Source organism: Canis lupus, chromosome 20, assembly GCF_003254725.2.
Source record: "Canis lupus dingo isolate Sandy chromosome 20, ASM325472v2, whole genome shotgun sequence".
In the NCBI taxonomy this organism is placed as follows: Eukaryota; Metazoa; Chordata; class Mammalia; order Carnivora; family Canidae; genus Canis; species Canis lupus.
The window spans coordinates 54,203,132-54,218,492 of NC_064262.1; the positions used below are offsets into that span (position 1 = coordinate 54,203,132).

Below are 15,361 nucleotides of genomic sequence, written 5' to 3' on the forward strand. Positions count from 1 at the left end.
TCCATCCTCGGCCCCTCCCCCCTCCCCTCCCCTCCCTCCCCTCCCGGATGGTGGGAGAGGGCGGCCCTAGACCTTCGTCCTGCTCCTGAAGCCACCCCGCCACCACCTTCTAGATCGTCAACCTGATCGAGGAGACCGGCCACTTCAACGTCACCAACACCACCTTCGACTTTGATCTCTTCTCCCTGGACGAGACCACCGTGCGTAAGCTGCAGAGCTACCTGGAGGCCGTGGCCACATGACCCTGGGCCGGGTGCCGGGCCCTCTCCGCTGGGGCCCCAGGAGGCCGCGTCCGGGCCCCGCCTTCCTTCTTCTCTCTCGACTTACCCACCCGCAGCACTGCCTTAGTGACCGCCCTGTCCTCGGCCCACACGGCCAGCTGCACTTTCCTCGTCGGCTCCCAGCCCGCCCTCCCCACCACCTCACCGGGAGCCCTGAGGCTGAGGGGGGGCAGGCCAGCGCCGCTGCTCCCCAATACTCAGGGGCCGTCACCTGAGCCCCCCTTGGAAAGCAGCTGGTGTTGAAGGCAGCACCAGGCCTCACTTCAGAAGGGGAGGAAATGTGGCCGGCAGTGGGGGCCTTGCTCCACGGCGGGGCATGAGGCTTGGTTTCACTGCCCCGGCCTCTCTGAGCAGCCAGGGCACTGCCTCCAGCCTTCCCAAACGGTTCACACCCCCCTCCCCCACCGTGCCCCAGGAGCGCAGAGGGCCGCAGCGCCTCGGCGGGCTCTCACTGTGCTGGGACTCTGTCTGTATAGTTCTCTCTAGTGTACTTGTGTATGCACTGTAGGTACCAGAGCGGTTTCTGGGTGTGCGTTTCCGTGGCAGCAGTGCACGTGGGGGGTGGGGGGTGAGTAAGGCGGGACTTTTAGGTTAAGATGTTTCCACTGGTCTTGTCCTTGGGCTGGAGGCCGAGCTGGAGCACCACCGGCCCTCTCCAGGCGAGGGGAGGAATCGTCCCTCTGTGGTTCCCAGGATGTTCTCGTCGTCCCGGGGCGCGGAGGGCCCTGCCCAGGGCCAGTGAACACTACGATGGGGCAGCAGGTCCTCAGGCACCCAGGGGCCGCCGCGCACTTGGCGCCTGGTCAGACTGGGGGCCACCTCCAGGAGCAGACCTCCTGGCCTCCACCAGCCACAGGCCATGACGTGTGTCGCCCCCCACGGCTCGTCCTCTTCCTCCTTCCATAGGATCCTCTTCCTCCCTTCTGTTGTTGGAGTCTTCGAACTTTGAAAAAATGAGCTTTTGCCAAATAAGACGGGATAGTTTGTGGAGTTTTTTTGAGGAGCGTCAGGACTCAGAGCCAGCCCCTCGTGCCAGGGCCCAGCCAGTGGCAGGCCTTTCTGGGCACACCTGTCTCTGGTTTAGGCTCGGCCCTCCCACCCCTGCGAGTCACGCCAGTCCAGAGACCCAACTCCTCGCATGCCTGAGACTCTCCAAGGGCCAAACTGGTTCCTCCTCCCTCTCAGCCAAGATGTCCTCATGGCGTGAGCCCACCTTGGGTGGGGCTCCTGGGGGCTGGGACCCTGTTTGCTCAGCCTCTATTCCCCAGATCTCGACTCAAGGCTCCCCCTGCCCCCCACCAACCTTTGCCCTGAAGGAGATGTGGGGAAAGGACAGGCCCGGAGGTGGGCTCACCCTCTCCCCCCAGCCCACTGTCAGAGGGCCTCCTCCCCCCAGTTCATGAGTTCCCATGCGGGGAGTGCCAAGCTCCCCTTCCCTGTGGTTCCCAACTGTCGTGTGTGTCTCTGATTCCAATTCCGTCTGTCAGGCAGACCCTAAACACTCCCTGGGGAGTCCTGCCTCCAAGACTTTCCCAAACTTCAGCCTCCCTGGTGAAATCCCCAGAACTCGCCGGGAAGGCCCGAGAACTTTTCAGAGGAAACCTCCATGACTCCTCGCCATCTGCTCCGATTCTCTCCTGACCCCACTGCCTTGAGGTATTAGGAAGAGGGCAGGCCTGTGTGGCAGGCTCCGTGCTGTCACCGTCCCCTTCCCCAGGCAGGCCAACAATACTCCAAAGTGGGGCATCTTTCTTCTCTGGAAACTCTAAGACATTGGACAGAAGGAACTGGCCTGACATGGGCTACACGGAAGGCAGCAGCTGCCCAGCCCTCCGTGCACAGAGGGCTGCTGGGGGCCATGGCCAGGAGCCTGAGCTGGTCCTTCCCCCTCGGGAGCATCTCCTGGGAAGGGCCTCAGGCCCTCCTGAGCTCCACACGGCGACTTGGGCAGCGCTCTGCTCTGGAGCCGGGCTGTGCCCAGGGAGCAGCTGGAGGAAGGCCAGGCCTTGGCCTGCCCTCAGGAGCAGCAGCGTCTGGCCCCCCTGCTGTTTCTGGGGCCTTCGGAAGCACCAACCCATTTCTCAGTTACCTCCTCTGGCCAGAAGGCCCCAGCGCTGTCCCCAGGGCTGCTCTGGGCCCAGTGCTGGCCCCGCGATCACCTGATGGACGCACCAGGCAACCAGGGCCCTGACCGCAGCATTCCCAGCTGCTCCCCCGCCCTGCCCCCCAGCTGCCCGGCAGCTGGGCCTCCGAGGGCTCTGGGGACACTTCCATAGGAAGGGGCCGGCACTTTGTGATTGCCGCGTGTTTAGTGTTAAGCCCCCTGCCCCCAGTGCAAATCCCTGTGTTTTGCTATCTCCTGAACAAAATGTAAACCGACACCTGAAAGCAAAAGGTATCGAATACCTTTTTTACCCATAAGGGTTTTTACAAAGAATGTGTCTCACTAGGAACTAGGACACTCATCGGCCCGAGACCAACTCCTAGATAAAAGGAATAAAGGAGAATCGTGTTTGTAATAAGTTACAGGATTGTTTCTGTCCTGGATTTTAAACTTTTTGTTAAATTGTGAAATTATGGAGGAGTTTTATAGAAAAAAAAAGTGAAATAAAGTCAGATGGGAAAGCAGACCTACGTGTGGAGCCTCATGCGTCCGCTTGGCTTGTCCTCGAACCACCAGGAAGGGGGGGGGAAGGGTGGGCGTCAGGTCTGGGCAGCAGGAGTGGGGGACGGGGGCGCGTGAGCAAGGTTGGCATCCTGGAGGAACAGGGACGGCAGGCCTAGAAACCCAAGAGGAACCCTGGTGGACAGTTTGGTCTCGGGTCCTCTTTTTGATGGTATGTTGTTCCCTTGGAAGCAGGCCGCAAGGTTGGAGTTGAAAAACAAGCCTGACTTCACAAGATGGAACGGGAGGGTGGGGGAGGGGGGGACTGGGGGGAGGAGGAGGTGATAGAGGGCAAGATAGGTGGAAACCCGTGGAAGTGCTCCTTTGCTGAGAGCTGGTTGGTCTGCCGAGGGCTTTGCTCTGGACTCCGAGTGGCAGAGCAGAGCGAGTGGCAGAGCGGGACAGCTGGCCGCACCGGCGTCCCCAGGAGCCTTTCTTCTCGGCTTGGGCAAAACCTCTACTCCCCGGCCCCATCTCTCCTACCAGGGGAGGATTGTGCAAGTCCTGCGGGGCAGAGTCTGATCTGAGCCCCTGCGCCAGGGGCAGGGAGCGAGGGAGGGAGGGTCTAGAGGGGTGCCCAGGGCTGCCGGAGCCCCACCACGCGGGGAAGGCCCACCTGGGGCCAAGGACCCAGCCCTTCTCGAGCCCTGGAGGGTGGGTGCTGTCGCCGGCGTCCCCACGGCCCCGCGGGGCGGCGTGTAGGTGCATTTCCGAGCTGCTCAAGCCCAGGCAGGTGCCACCGCAGCTGCCTGCGTGTGTGTTTGCCCCGGTGGCAACCTCCGCCTTCCCGCGGGTGCATCGGGGATCCCGGTCCTTAAGCCTGGGGAATTCGGTAAAGGCGTTTACACTGGGGGGGGGGGGGTTCTAGGTGGGCCGCTGGTCCCGTTGGGGGGAGTCTGCCCTCCAGCCTCCTGCCCCTTTGAGTCTTTGGTCTCTGGTGCCTTTAAAGTTTCCTTTTTGTCTTCCTAGTTGAAAACCGTTTCCATACATTTGAGTGCTTGGTTTCTTTCACCCACGCAGAACCTTTCTGCCTCGACTATTCCCAAATCATAACACTTTAAATTTCTGTTTTCACGATGAAGGCTCAGGACAAATCTGAAGGCTCCAAGGGCCCGGGCACCCTGGGCGGGATCCTCGATCCTGCCTGCTCTCCGGGCCCACTTGCTCCTGTGTCCCTGGGGGCCATCATCCGCCGGCGGCCCGACCGCGCTCCCTCCCAGACGGCGCACGGCGGGCACGCCTGCACACGTTGCCCTCAGGACCCCTGAGAGCTCATCTCAAGTCCTTGCACCGACGTCCAGCTCGCCTCACCCCTCCAGCCCTGCTCTGGCCTCCCCCACCTTTCTAGGGGCTCCTCGTGGAGCATGCGACGTGGCCCTCGGTGTGTTGTGCACAGCGTCCCTCACCACGCGGAAGCCTTGTGTCTCTATCAGGCCCTTGCCCCCCCCCCCCCCCCCCCCCCCCCCCCCCCGCCCTTGCCGAGGACCACCTGCGTTTCACAACTTCCCTCCCGGCTGCTTCCAGCAGTTTGTCTTTCTCTCCCTTCTTCTCACCTTTCGGTTTGCTCTGTCTGGAGGCCACCCTACGGAGAGGCAGGGCCCAGCCCTGGTTCCCCCATCGCCGCCTGAGGTGCTCCGTCCGCAGTTACGGCCACTGTCACCATACAGTGCTTCCCCCACTTATGTGAAAGGCCACTCAACTCCTGCACACATGTGTTTTTTTTTTCTGTGCCGGGCTCCTCTCCTCTGCACATCTATTACTGATGCCCATCGTTGAGCTTTCAATTACTGCTGCTTTGTAATTTCTTTATTATCCGGTAGAACCAGTCCCCCCCCTTTGTTAATTATCGTCCCCTTTTTAGAATGTCCCCAGATGCGCGTGCGTGTTTGCTTTCCCACATAACCTCATCAGCTCGAGTTCTAGAACATTCCCTTTATCTCGTTCTGAAGTTTCCCGTTAACATTTTTGTTTTCATTTTAATTCAAAAAAAAAAAAAAAATGTGTCCTAGCTGGCATGTAGGTGGGTTCCCAGAGAACCCCCAGCCATCGTCTCCGCGTGCCCCCAAACAGCCGGGGAGGGGGACGTGCCTGCGCCGTTAGCGTGTCTATAGTTTTCAAACTGAAGAAGCCTATGAGTATCATCAGCTCCGTTTTTTACTTTCCCAGAGCCTGCAGAATGAAACCCCTCAGCCCCCTCGGCACCATTGCCATTTTGTGGCCGGGCAGTTTTTCCTGGTGTGGGAAGTGCTGCTGGCTCCCTGTGGGGTGCTGAGCAGCATCTCTGGCCTCCCCCCACCAGCTGCCAGTAGCACCTGCCTGCCTTAGTGGGGACAACCAAAACTGCCCCCAGACATCACCACATGTGTCCTGGGGGGTGCAGGGTCAACTGGGTAAGAACCACTGCTTTAGCAAAACCACATTTTATTACCCTTTTACCTTTAAATCTAAAACACTGCCCCATAGAGGGGGGGCATTTTAGTTAAAACCACCCGATGGGCACTTGGCACTCAGAGCAGCTTCCCTCCCTCTACAATCAGCTCCTCCATCCTCCGATCATCCCGATCATCCCCAATCATCCCAGATAGGGGGATGGAGGGAGGGGGATCAAAGCCCCGTGACCAAGCAGGAACCCCGGGGCCTCTCCTGGCTGCTAGGACTCCTCGTCCTCCTTGTAAAATCTCTCAATTTCAGTTTGGTAGATCTTGGCCACCATGGCCCTCTTCAGTTTGGTGGTGGCCCCTGTAAGAGAATCAGGTCCAAGGCGGGGCCTCCTCTCATCCCCACTCCCCCGCAGGGGCCCCCCTCACCACAGGATGAGATGTTAGTGGGTCTGATCCGTCCTAAGGGTGCAGGGGGGGCGCCCGGTGCCGGAACAGAGGGCGGCTTGGATGGGGGGGCCCAAGGAGGAGATACAATAGGCCCCTCCCAGAGCGCCCTGAGACTCTCCATCCTGCGCTAGGACCTGCCACATTCCTCGGGGGTGCTGGGATCCCAGCTGGCCAGGGGCTTGGGTGCAGGCTGCCCCGCCCCCCCCCCCCCCCGCCCGCCCCAGCTCACCCAGCTCCCCTCCAGCCACAGAGAAGTCCGTCTCGAGGATGGTCCACTTGACGATCTTGGCGCTGTCTGAGCTGACCTCCGCGTTGGCGGCGTCGATCCCCTGACTGATGAACTCCAGCACCACTGGGTCTCCGTCGTAAACGATGTCCGACAGCCTGGTGGCCTGGCTCCTGAGGTGCCGGCAGAAAGCCACCGCCTCACTGGTCAGCGCGTTCCGGGGCTCCCCCGTGTCCATGTTGACTTGGCACTGACATTGGGGGGCAACAGGGCTGGCAGCTGGCAGACTGTCCCCGCGCCCACTCCCAAGCCCAGCTCCCCAGGCTGGGGCTCGCCCTCCCGGGTCACTGTCTTCTCGACCCTCCCCCGCAGAAGGGCCAGGTCCTCATCCCCCCATCCCTCATTCCCCCCCCCACCCCCCACCCCCGCCATGGCGCAAATGAGAAAACAGGCCCAGCCTGGGGACAGTCGCCCTACACGTCCCCGCGTCCAAGGGGCTGGGAGGGCCGGGCTCCGGTCCAGCTGCATTTCTCTAGAGACAGGCCAGGAGCCTCTCCCCCAGGGGCCCGGCCCGTCCCTGGGCTTGGCTTCCTGTCCTGAAACCCGGCCGGCAGCACCCGCCCCCCCCGCCCCGGGGCGGCCACGAGGCTCCAGGCCAGCCGTGAGGTACCTTCAGCGTGAGCAGGGCGCACAGGTAGGGCGCGTCCTGACCCACCACCACCACGTAGCGCACGATGGGAATGTGCCTCTTCACCCGCGCCTCGATGGGGTTCGGGTTGATCCTCTCCCCCGAACTGAGGGTGATGATGTCTGCGTTGGGGAAAGGGAGCGGGACTGCGGTCCTGAAAAGCCATATCACTTCCACTCTCCTGGAGCCCGGACCACCCCTTGGTGTTCAGAAACGACAGAGACAGAGCCCAGGCGCACCAAGGGCGTCCCCCCCACCTCCCTGGCCCTCCTCCAAGCAGGACTTTAGTCCACCCCCGTCATTGTGCTGTGTGCAACCTGCACCACTGTCCACAGCAGCCCTGTGGGGCCTGGTCGGAGGCAGCACCTGGCAGCCCTGTCTGGCTCACCTCTGGCGTTGCCCATGATGTAGAGGAATTCGTCGGTGTCCAAAAACCCCAGGTCCCCCGTGTGCAGCCAGCCGTGGACATCAATCTTCTCCTGGGTGTTCTCCTCGTCGTTGAGATACCCCATGAAGACGTTCCGGCCCCAGATGTGGATGTCCCCAATGCCCTCCTCGTCTTCTCTCTGCATCTTGGTGTGGGTGCTAGGGAGGGACTTCCCGCAGCTGGGGACAGTGACAGGGAAGGGGTGTCACAGACACTCCGGGTACAGATGCCCCCTGGCATAGGGGCGCCCCCTCTCCGTGCTCCTTCTCCCCCAGGCACCCGACTGCTCAGATCCTAGGCCTTCCAGAGCCCTGCAGATCTGCAGAAGGGGAAGGGGGTGTGCTCCCCCAGGCTGAGGGAAGGCTCGGCCCGCCCTGACCTGGAGCCAAGCTGGCAGGGAGCCCACAGGTGAGCAGAGGGGACAAGGCAAGAGGCAGATAAACTCAAGACACCTTTCGGTGCAGCTGGTTGCCATGGAAGGTGCCTGGGCAGGAGAGGAAACCGTATAACCCAGGCAAGGATGAGGTATCTCACACGCGTCCTCCCCCGGCGTGTTTCCTTGACACCCCCCCCAGGGGGGTTGGTTGGGGGGGTTGCGGGGGAGCGGGCTGGAGCTTCACCTCTCACAGCTGGAGGTTCCCAGCCAGGCACCTGGACCCCACCCCGGGGCCTTGCCTGCTTTCTCCCCGGGCTGTCTGGAGGCTCAGGGCAGGGCCTCAGCGCCAGCCTGGCCCACACCCAGGACGCAACCTGCATGCACTGAACTGGGTCACTCCCCCCAAAAAAATCCCTGAGCCCCAATGGGATGGTATCTGGAGGTGGTTGGGTTTGGGTGAGGTCCCAAGAGAGGGAACTTCGTGGTGGGGCTGATGTCCTTTAGGAGGAGGTGCCAGAGGGGGCTTGCTGTCCCTCCCCGGCGTGCAGACACGGAGAGAAGCCGGCCGGCCGCCACGAGCCGGGAAGAGGCCCTGCCGCCCACGGCCGAGTCAGGGACACCTTGATCTCGCAGCCTCCAGAACTGAGACTAAAGCTCTGTGCGTTTTTTAATTTAATTTTCTTTTTTAAAGCCCCTGGCCTGTGATGCTCTGTCAACAACAGCCGGGAACTGAGACCCACTCCGTGAGAGCCGATGCCCAGCCCCTCGTTCACGGTCAGACGCTCCCGCAACGAGCAAAGTCCCCAACGAAGAATGGAAAATCGAGAGGCTTCCCCGCTGTCTTATTCTGGAAGCATCCAGGGCTGCTCCGAGTGGCAGGGCTTCCTGCCGGCCGGCTCCCTGCTCTAACCCCAGCGATGGGCACCACCCGCAGGCGTCGCAGTGTCCACTCCACCCGCGTCGAGCGGGCTCCCCAGAAGAGCATCGCGGAGCCGTGGGCTGGCCGCTCCACATACCGCCACCCAGGCGGCCCAGAGCTCTGGCCGAGTCCCCTGTCCTCTCTTCAGCCTCCATGCCCGTCCACCCTCTGCCCTTGCCTCCCTGGGTTTGGGGGTTCAGGAGACGCCGTGCCTTGTGCCTGGCTCTCCATCCGGTCTCTGCTGAAAGTCGCTCCCGTCCCCCCAAAGCCAAGGCGCTCTAAGGACGGCGACGCGGGCGTCTCCCTGACCAAACGCTGGGCCTGCTCTCGCTAGCCCCTGGCCCGGGTCTCGAGAACCGCAGGCTCTGAACGCAAAGCCTTTCATCCACTCCCACAGAGACACTTGGGAACACGTCAGCATTTCGGCACGCTTGGGCCGCCTCCCCGGGTGGCTGGGGCCCCCTGACACCCCTGCCTGGGAGAGCTCCAAGCTGCCGGGGACTTTCCCAGCTGCCCCCTGAACTGCCCGGTTACTCTCTACTTTAGCAGGCTTGCGGATGAGTCCTTTCTCTGGCCCTTGAGATGCAAACCTACCACCCGGCACCGGCTCCTCTCTTGCGAAGGGAACATCCAGGGAGGTAACTGGCTCTCTCCTCCTGTGCTTTTGGGAGGCCTGGGCCCTCCTCCCCCCACGGAGGGCAGCGTGCTCTGGCCTCCACCTCCTGCCACAAACACGGAGAAGCTCCAGCCTACAGGCCCCGATGGGCTCGGTTGGTGAAGCTCCCGCCTTCCCGCTCTGCGTAACTGCCACTTCCCAGGCCGCCCAGGCCCCTACCGCCGCCCCTACCCCCGCAGACCCCTTGAGGCCGCCCCGACCCCTCGACCCAAACCGAAGGGGAGGTCGGGTCACTCTGGGCCCTTCTCACTGCAGGAGCAGTTGTGGATAAAATCAGAGCTCTGAGTGGTGTCTGGCTTTATCTTTGAAAATGGTCACCCCGGGGTCGTCAGCGGAGAGGTGAGCCCCAGGTTAAGAAGACTGAGGGCAGGAGAGAGAGCCAGCACACCAAAAGGGCCCTGATGCATCCAAGTCCCCTGTTTTGTCCTTTTTTATTCAACATGCTAAGTCTCCTGGGAAATGGGGGAGGGGCTGAACTAAGGTATAAATCAGTGGATCGGTGGCTGCAATAGCAGGGCTGGACGGCCTGACCCCTCAGATGTGGCAGAAATAATATAGTGTCACTTCTGAGGTTAGGTCATAATTGGGTTGTCAGATCAAACATAAGATGCCTGGTTATATTCCAATGACAAATCTTTGTATTAGTGTAAGTATATCCCACCTATTGCAAGGGATGTACTTATGCTTAAGAAAAAAAAAAAAGGTTGTTTGCAATTCAAATTCCCTGGGTGTCCTGTATTTTTATTTGCTGAATCTGGCCATCCTAGTCCTAAAGGAGAGTGTGGCTTCCCTGGGGTCTCCTGTATTGGGGGGGGCCGTCAGCCATGGCGGGGGACCCCCAAGTGGCTCTATGGATGGGTTGGTGTAGCCAAGAAGCAAAGCCTCCTGCTGAAAGCCAGGAGGGCGGACGCCTGGGTGGCTCAGCGGGTGAGCACCTGCCTTTGGCTCTAGGCATGATCCCAGGGTCCCGGGATCAAGTCCCGCCTTGGGCTCCCTGCAGGGAGCCTGCTTCTCCCTCTGTCCGTGTCTCTGCCTCTCTGTGTGTGTGTTTCATGAATGAATAAATAAATAAAATCTTAAAAAAAAAAAATGCCCCAAGGACCTGAGAGGCCTCTTGCTTGCAGCTTTGGAGGAAGCCCGCCTCTAAGTGGCTCCTCCAGCCCTGGTTGAGCTTTCGGATGAGGCCGCCCCGGCCCACACCTTGGACCAGGTGTGCAGCCAGGACCGTGCAGCCGCAGGAGCAGCTCCCAAACTCCTGACCCACAGAGACCAGGAACTCCTGTTTGTTGTACCAAGTGGCTAAGTTTGAGGGTAATGTCTCCGCAGCTGTGAATGTGCTCTCCCCCGAGGGGCCAGGGTGTCCGAAATTATCGGCCATTAGTAAAAACAGTTTGCAAATTAAAAAATGAATCGGAAGGGCCTCCGGTCCCCCCTCCACGCGGGTTCACTTGCTTTCCCTCGTTGGGATATGCCTTCCGTGGTGGGGGAAGAACGGAGTAGGGTGACCACGTGCACCCGGCCAAGGAGCAGGGGTTCAAGGTCAGCCCTGGCCATCCCCCCTCCCTACAACCCTGCCCCCCGTCTGCCCATCCCTCCACCAAGACCCACCTCAGCAGCCGGAAGTCCTGCTGCCTGGAGAGCGTGTGGATGCCCGTGCTCTCGGACAAGCCATACAGCTCGAAGATGGGCATGTTGAGGCTGAGGAAGTAATCCATGGTCGCTCTGGGGAGCCCCAGGCCCAAGTTGAAGAACTGCCGGCAGTGATGCAGGCCCAGGGACTTCCTGGCTTGGTTGAAGGTCAGCTTCTTGGCCAGGCTGAAGCACAGCGGCGGATGGAGCTGCCTTGAGGAACAGACACGGGGTCGCGGAGATGGGCCTGGGGACTCTGGGCCGGCCCCTCGGGCAGGGACCCCGCCATGGGCAGCCCCGAGACCCAGCCTCACCCCAATATCCGCCTTTTGTTTGTCCTGAGGCCCAGCCACATGGCCCACTTGTCTATCCTCCTCCGGAATGGGCTCGAGGCGAGCTGGTTGGTCTTGAGGCTGTCAAGCAATCTGTCCCAGACCCAGGGGACGCCGTGGAACGTGGTGGGCTTCACCTCCTGCAGCGTGTCGACCAGGGAGCCCTGCAGTGCACGGCACGTGGGCACCCGGCTGACCCTGCCTCGGCGGCCCCGGGCCCTGCCTGCCCCCCCGACCCCGGGCCCCCACCCCCAGGGCCGGCAGCCGGTCACCACCGCCGCCAGAGCTCAGAGGGGGTGGCAACGACCCACTGCTCCCAACCCCCATGAGGGGACACACAGGAGCCGTGTCCTCCTCCACGTGGCTCAGCGCACGAGAGATTCAGTCACACTGTTGGCGACTTCTGGGGTCCTGTCCACCCTCTCCCGGAACTCTCAGTCTGGGGCAAGGGGTGGGTGGACAAAGGACAGGAGCGGAGGGTACGGAGATAGGGAGCCCAGAGACACGCAGAGATTAAGAGATGGAGGGAGAAAAAAAGAGAGAGAGATGGAGGGAGAGAGACACGAGGAGACAAAGAGACAGGGAGGGACGGCGGGAGAGAACAGGACGCATGTGGGGGACAAACTCCGGTTTTGTCACTCTTTCCACATCTTATCAGTCACCAAGAAAGATTCCTCAGCAGCCGCAGCCGACATGCCAGCAAGGCAGGCTGGAGGCCCAAGTCGGGACTGAAGCTGCGCTGAGCCCCCTGGTGCCCACGGAGCCGCCCGTTCCACCCGCCAGGGCAGCGAGGGCCAAGGATGGCCCCAAGGCCCAGGGAGCTGGCTCTCACTCTTTTTTTTTTTTTTTTTTTTTTTTAAGATTTTATCCATTTATTCAAGAGAGAGACAGAGGCAGAGACATAAGCCGAGAGAGAAGCAGGCTCCATGTAGGGAGCCCGACCCGGGACTCGATCCCGGGACCCCAGGACCACGCCCTGGGCCGAAATCAGGCGCTCAACCACTGAGCCCCCCGGGCGTCCCTGGCTCTCACATTATTAAAAGGTCTTTAAAGGGGCGCCGGGGTGGCTCAGGTGGTTAAGCGTCTGCCTTCGGCTCGGGTCATGATCCCGGGGTCCTGGGATCGAGCCCCAGGTTGGGCCCCCTGCTCAACGGGGAGCCTGCTTCCGCCTCTCCTCCCTGCTCCTACTGTCATTCATCCACTCTCAGAAAGAAAGAAAGAAAGAAAGAAAGAAAGAAAGAAAGAAAGAAAGAAAGAAAGAAAGAAAGAAAGAAAATCAAAAAAATAAATCAATACAAGGCCTTTAAAGAGTTCTAAGGAGAATATCTCGTGACACGCAAAAATACGAAACTGAAGCTTTCGCGTCAGTAACGTTTTCCAGGTTCGCAACGAGCAAGCTGCAGACAATTGTCCTTCCCCTGGGGACCTCTGTGATGAGCCTCAGTTTTGCCCCTCGGCCCAGGGAGGCCTCGGTCACTCGCTGCCTGTCCCCTGCGCAGCACAAGTCTGCAGCCGCCTCTGCTCAGAGCTGTTCCCTCCTCCCTGTCTTGATGGGAAACGTGTGATTTTCTGCATTCGGAGTCAACACAACTGTGATCGATGTTTCAGGATGTAGGTCAGTGACCTCGTGTGCTTTTTTGTTTTGTCTTATTGCAGTAAAATGCACACACCACCAAATAATCATTTTAACGGCACGGCTCAGCGGCACGAAGCACACTCACCCTGCCCTGCACCCACCCCCACCATCCGTCTCCAGAACCTTCCATGTCCCTACACGGAGACCCCGTCCCCAGGAAGCACGGACCCCCACCCCCTGCCCCACCCCTGGCTCCCACCACCTCCTCTCTGTCTCTGTGTCCTTCTGTGTCTGGGTCCCCTCCCTGAACCCGGTGTCCTGAGGGTCCATCCACATGGGGGCAGGTGTCGGGGTCCCTTCCTTCCTAAGGCTGGATCATACTCTATTGTATGGGTGGAACGCATTTATTTCTCCATTTCTCTGTGGATGGGCACCCGGGTTGTTTCCACTCACATGCTTTTTATTTATTTATTTATTTATTTATTTATTTATTTATTTATTTATTTATTTATAATTTAATTTAATTTAATTTAATTTAATTTAATTTTTATTTTTTCACATGCTCTTTTAATGGCTTGGTTAAGCTTCCTACCTCTCCGATTTTTGCCTCGTGGGAGGTGGCGGATGCAGGCTTCCCATCCCCCACGACACTAGCTCATGCCTGCTGCCGCCCCTTCACTTCGCAGATGGGGAGACCGAGGCCCAGAGAGGGCAAGGACCGAAGTCGTGCAGCTCGTGTGGGGGGACGGGGGCAGGGCGGGGGTTCCAGTTATGGGCCGAGCACCCCACGGAGAGTGGCCCCTGTCCCCGCAGCCTCCCCCGCCTGGCCTGCACCCACCGCGGCAGGGGACTCACCCTCAGAGCGTCGGGCTGGGCGAAGTAGAGGGCTCCGGCGACGAAGATGGAGATCCACATGTCGAAGAGCTGGGCCGACATGTAGCTGAGAGGGAGGTAGCTCACCAGGACCTCCTGCTCCTCCGGGGGGCACTTGTAAGACAGGCTCTGGGCGGTGGCCACCGTGGTCCAGGTGATCTGGGAGGAACCTGAGCCGTCACCCGCGGGCCATTCCCTTCTCCACCCCCAGGAGCCCTCCTCCGTCCCCGCGACCCCCGGAGCCCCAGCCTGCCCCCCCATGGGACACTCACATTGTCGTGGCTGAGCATCATGGCCTTCGGGGGGCCCGTGACTGACAGGCTGTAGACCAGGGTGCAGCACTGGTTGGGCTTCTGGGAGTCGATGACTCGGTCCAGCGTGTCTTCCGAGATGCCATCCGCCAGGTCCAGGAACCCTCTCCACTGCGGGGAGGCGGCGGGTGGGGGGCTCACAGTGATGGGTGGGGGGGCCCTCGAGTCCAAGACCTCAGCCCCTGCCGCGGCCCCCCAGCCTGCCCTCCCGGTGGCACGTACGGAGTACAGGTTCTGCAGCCGGGTCCGGATCTCCTCCTTGTACTGGACGATGGCCTTGAGGTGTTTCAAGTAGCCCTGGATCTGCCACAGACCGCAGGGCTCGTGGGCGCGGGGGAGCCCCGAGCCCGTTTCCCCAGCACGCCCCATGCGGACGGAAAGGGCACCCCCCAATTTTCTTCTTACGAAAAACGCACACGAATTTACCAGTTTAACCATCTCAAAGTGGACAGTCGAGCAGTATTTAGTACGTTCAACGTTATGCGACCGTCACCTCCAGTTCAGAACATTCCGTCTCCCCGAAGGGATACCCAGTGCCCATCATTGGTAACTTCATGCCTCCGTCCTCCAGCCCCTGGCGACCATGAATCAATCCTCCCTGTCTCTACAGATCTGCCTATTCCGGATATTTCATATGATTAGAATCGTACATTACGTGGCATTTTGTGTTTGTCTTCTTTTGCTGAGCATCACGGGTTTTTTTTTTTTTTTTTTAAAGATTTAATTATTTATTCATGAGAGACACAGAGAGAGAGAAAGAGAGAGGCAGAGACACAGGCAGAGGGAGAAGCAGGCTCCCTGCGGGACTCGATCCCAGGGCCCCGGGTCATGCCCTGTGCCGAAGGCAGGCGCCAAACTGCTGAGCCACCCGGGGGTCCCCAGCATCACGGTTTTGAGGTCTATCCACGTCAGAGCGTGGGTCAGCGCTTCCCTCCTTTTGTCGCCGAGTAACAGCCCAGCGTGTGGATGGGCCACAGTTTACTGTTCCGTGGCCAGTGGACGGCTGGGCGGTTCCCATGACTGCGCTGCTGTGAAAGTTTGTGTACAAGTTTGCGTTTTCCATCCTCTTGGGTAATGACCTCGGGGTGGAATCGCTGGGTCATATGACAGTCCTACGGTTGACTTTCCGAGGAGCTGCCAGACTGTCTCCCACAGCGGCCACCCGTGCACGAGGGCTTCGGGGGCTTCACATCCTCTCCAGCACTTGTCACCTCCAGCACTTGTCACCTGCATTTCTGATAACAGCCGTCTCCGTGGGTGCGAAGTGGCTTCTCCCTGGTGCTTCTCTCCCCACTTCCTGGATGACTTGGACGTTGAGCATCTTCTTCTGGGCTTGTTGGCCATTCCTGTTTCTTCTCTGGAGAAATGTCTTAAGTCCTTGGCCCATTTCTGAACTGGGTTTCTGTCGTCATTGCTGTGTTTTTTTTTTTTAATATTTAATTTATCTATTCATGAGAGACAGAGACAGAGAGAGACAGGCAGAGACACAGGCAGAGGGAGAAGCCAGCTCCATGCAGGGAGCCCAATGCAGGACTTGATCCAGGACCCCGGGAT

General features: G+C 60.0%; 2 protein-coding genes across 9 annotated transcripts in view; one reads left to right on the top strand and one right to left on the bottom strand.

Moving 5' to 3' along the window:
- The window catches only part of MLLT1 (MLLT1 super elongation complex subunit), a 67,183-nt gene extending 64,272 nt beyond the window's left edge, over positions 1 to 2,911 (top strand). For all 4 annotated transcript variants that reach the window (XM_025457189.3, XM_025457190.3, XM_049097633.1 and 1 more), the window contains one exon: positions 114 to 2,911. In XM_025457189.3, coding sequence (XP_025312974.1) covers positions 114 to 242 — 129 coding nt within the window. In that variant the 3' untranslated portion in view covers positions 243 to 2,911. The remainder of the gene's footprint in view (positions 1 to 113) is intronic.
- Positions 2,912 to 5,350: 2,439 nt separating this feature from the next.
- The window catches only part of LOC112666363 (long-chain-fatty-acid--CoA ligase ACSBG2-like), a 151,759-nt gene continuing 141,748 nt past the window's right edge, over positions 5,351 to 15,361 (bottom strand). For all 5 annotated transcript variants that reach the window (XM_049098171.1, XM_025457186.3, XM_025457184.3 and 2 more), the window contains 9 exons: positions 14,030 to 14,110; positions 13,769 to 13,918; positions 13,479 to 13,655; positions 11,030 to 11,211; positions 10,695 to 10,928; positions 7,077 to 7,294; positions 6,671 to 6,810; positions 6,004 to 6,250; positions 5,351 to 5,685 (listed from right to left, as the gene is read on the bottom strand). In XM_049098171.1, the coding sequence (XP_048954128.1) occupies positions 5,597 to 5,685; positions 6,004 to 6,250; positions 6,671 to 6,810; positions 7,077 to 7,294; positions 10,695 to 10,928; positions 11,030 to 11,211; positions 13,479 to 13,655; positions 13,769 to 13,918; positions 14,030 to 14,110 (1,518 nt within the window). In that variant the 3' untranslated portion in view covers positions 5,351 to 5,596. The remainder of the gene's footprint in view (positions 5,686 to 6,003; positions 6,251 to 6,670; positions 6,811 to 7,076; positions 7,295 to 10,694; positions 10,929 to 11,029; positions 11,212 to 13,478; positions 13,656 to 13,768; positions 13,919 to 14,029; positions 14,111 to 15,361) is intronic.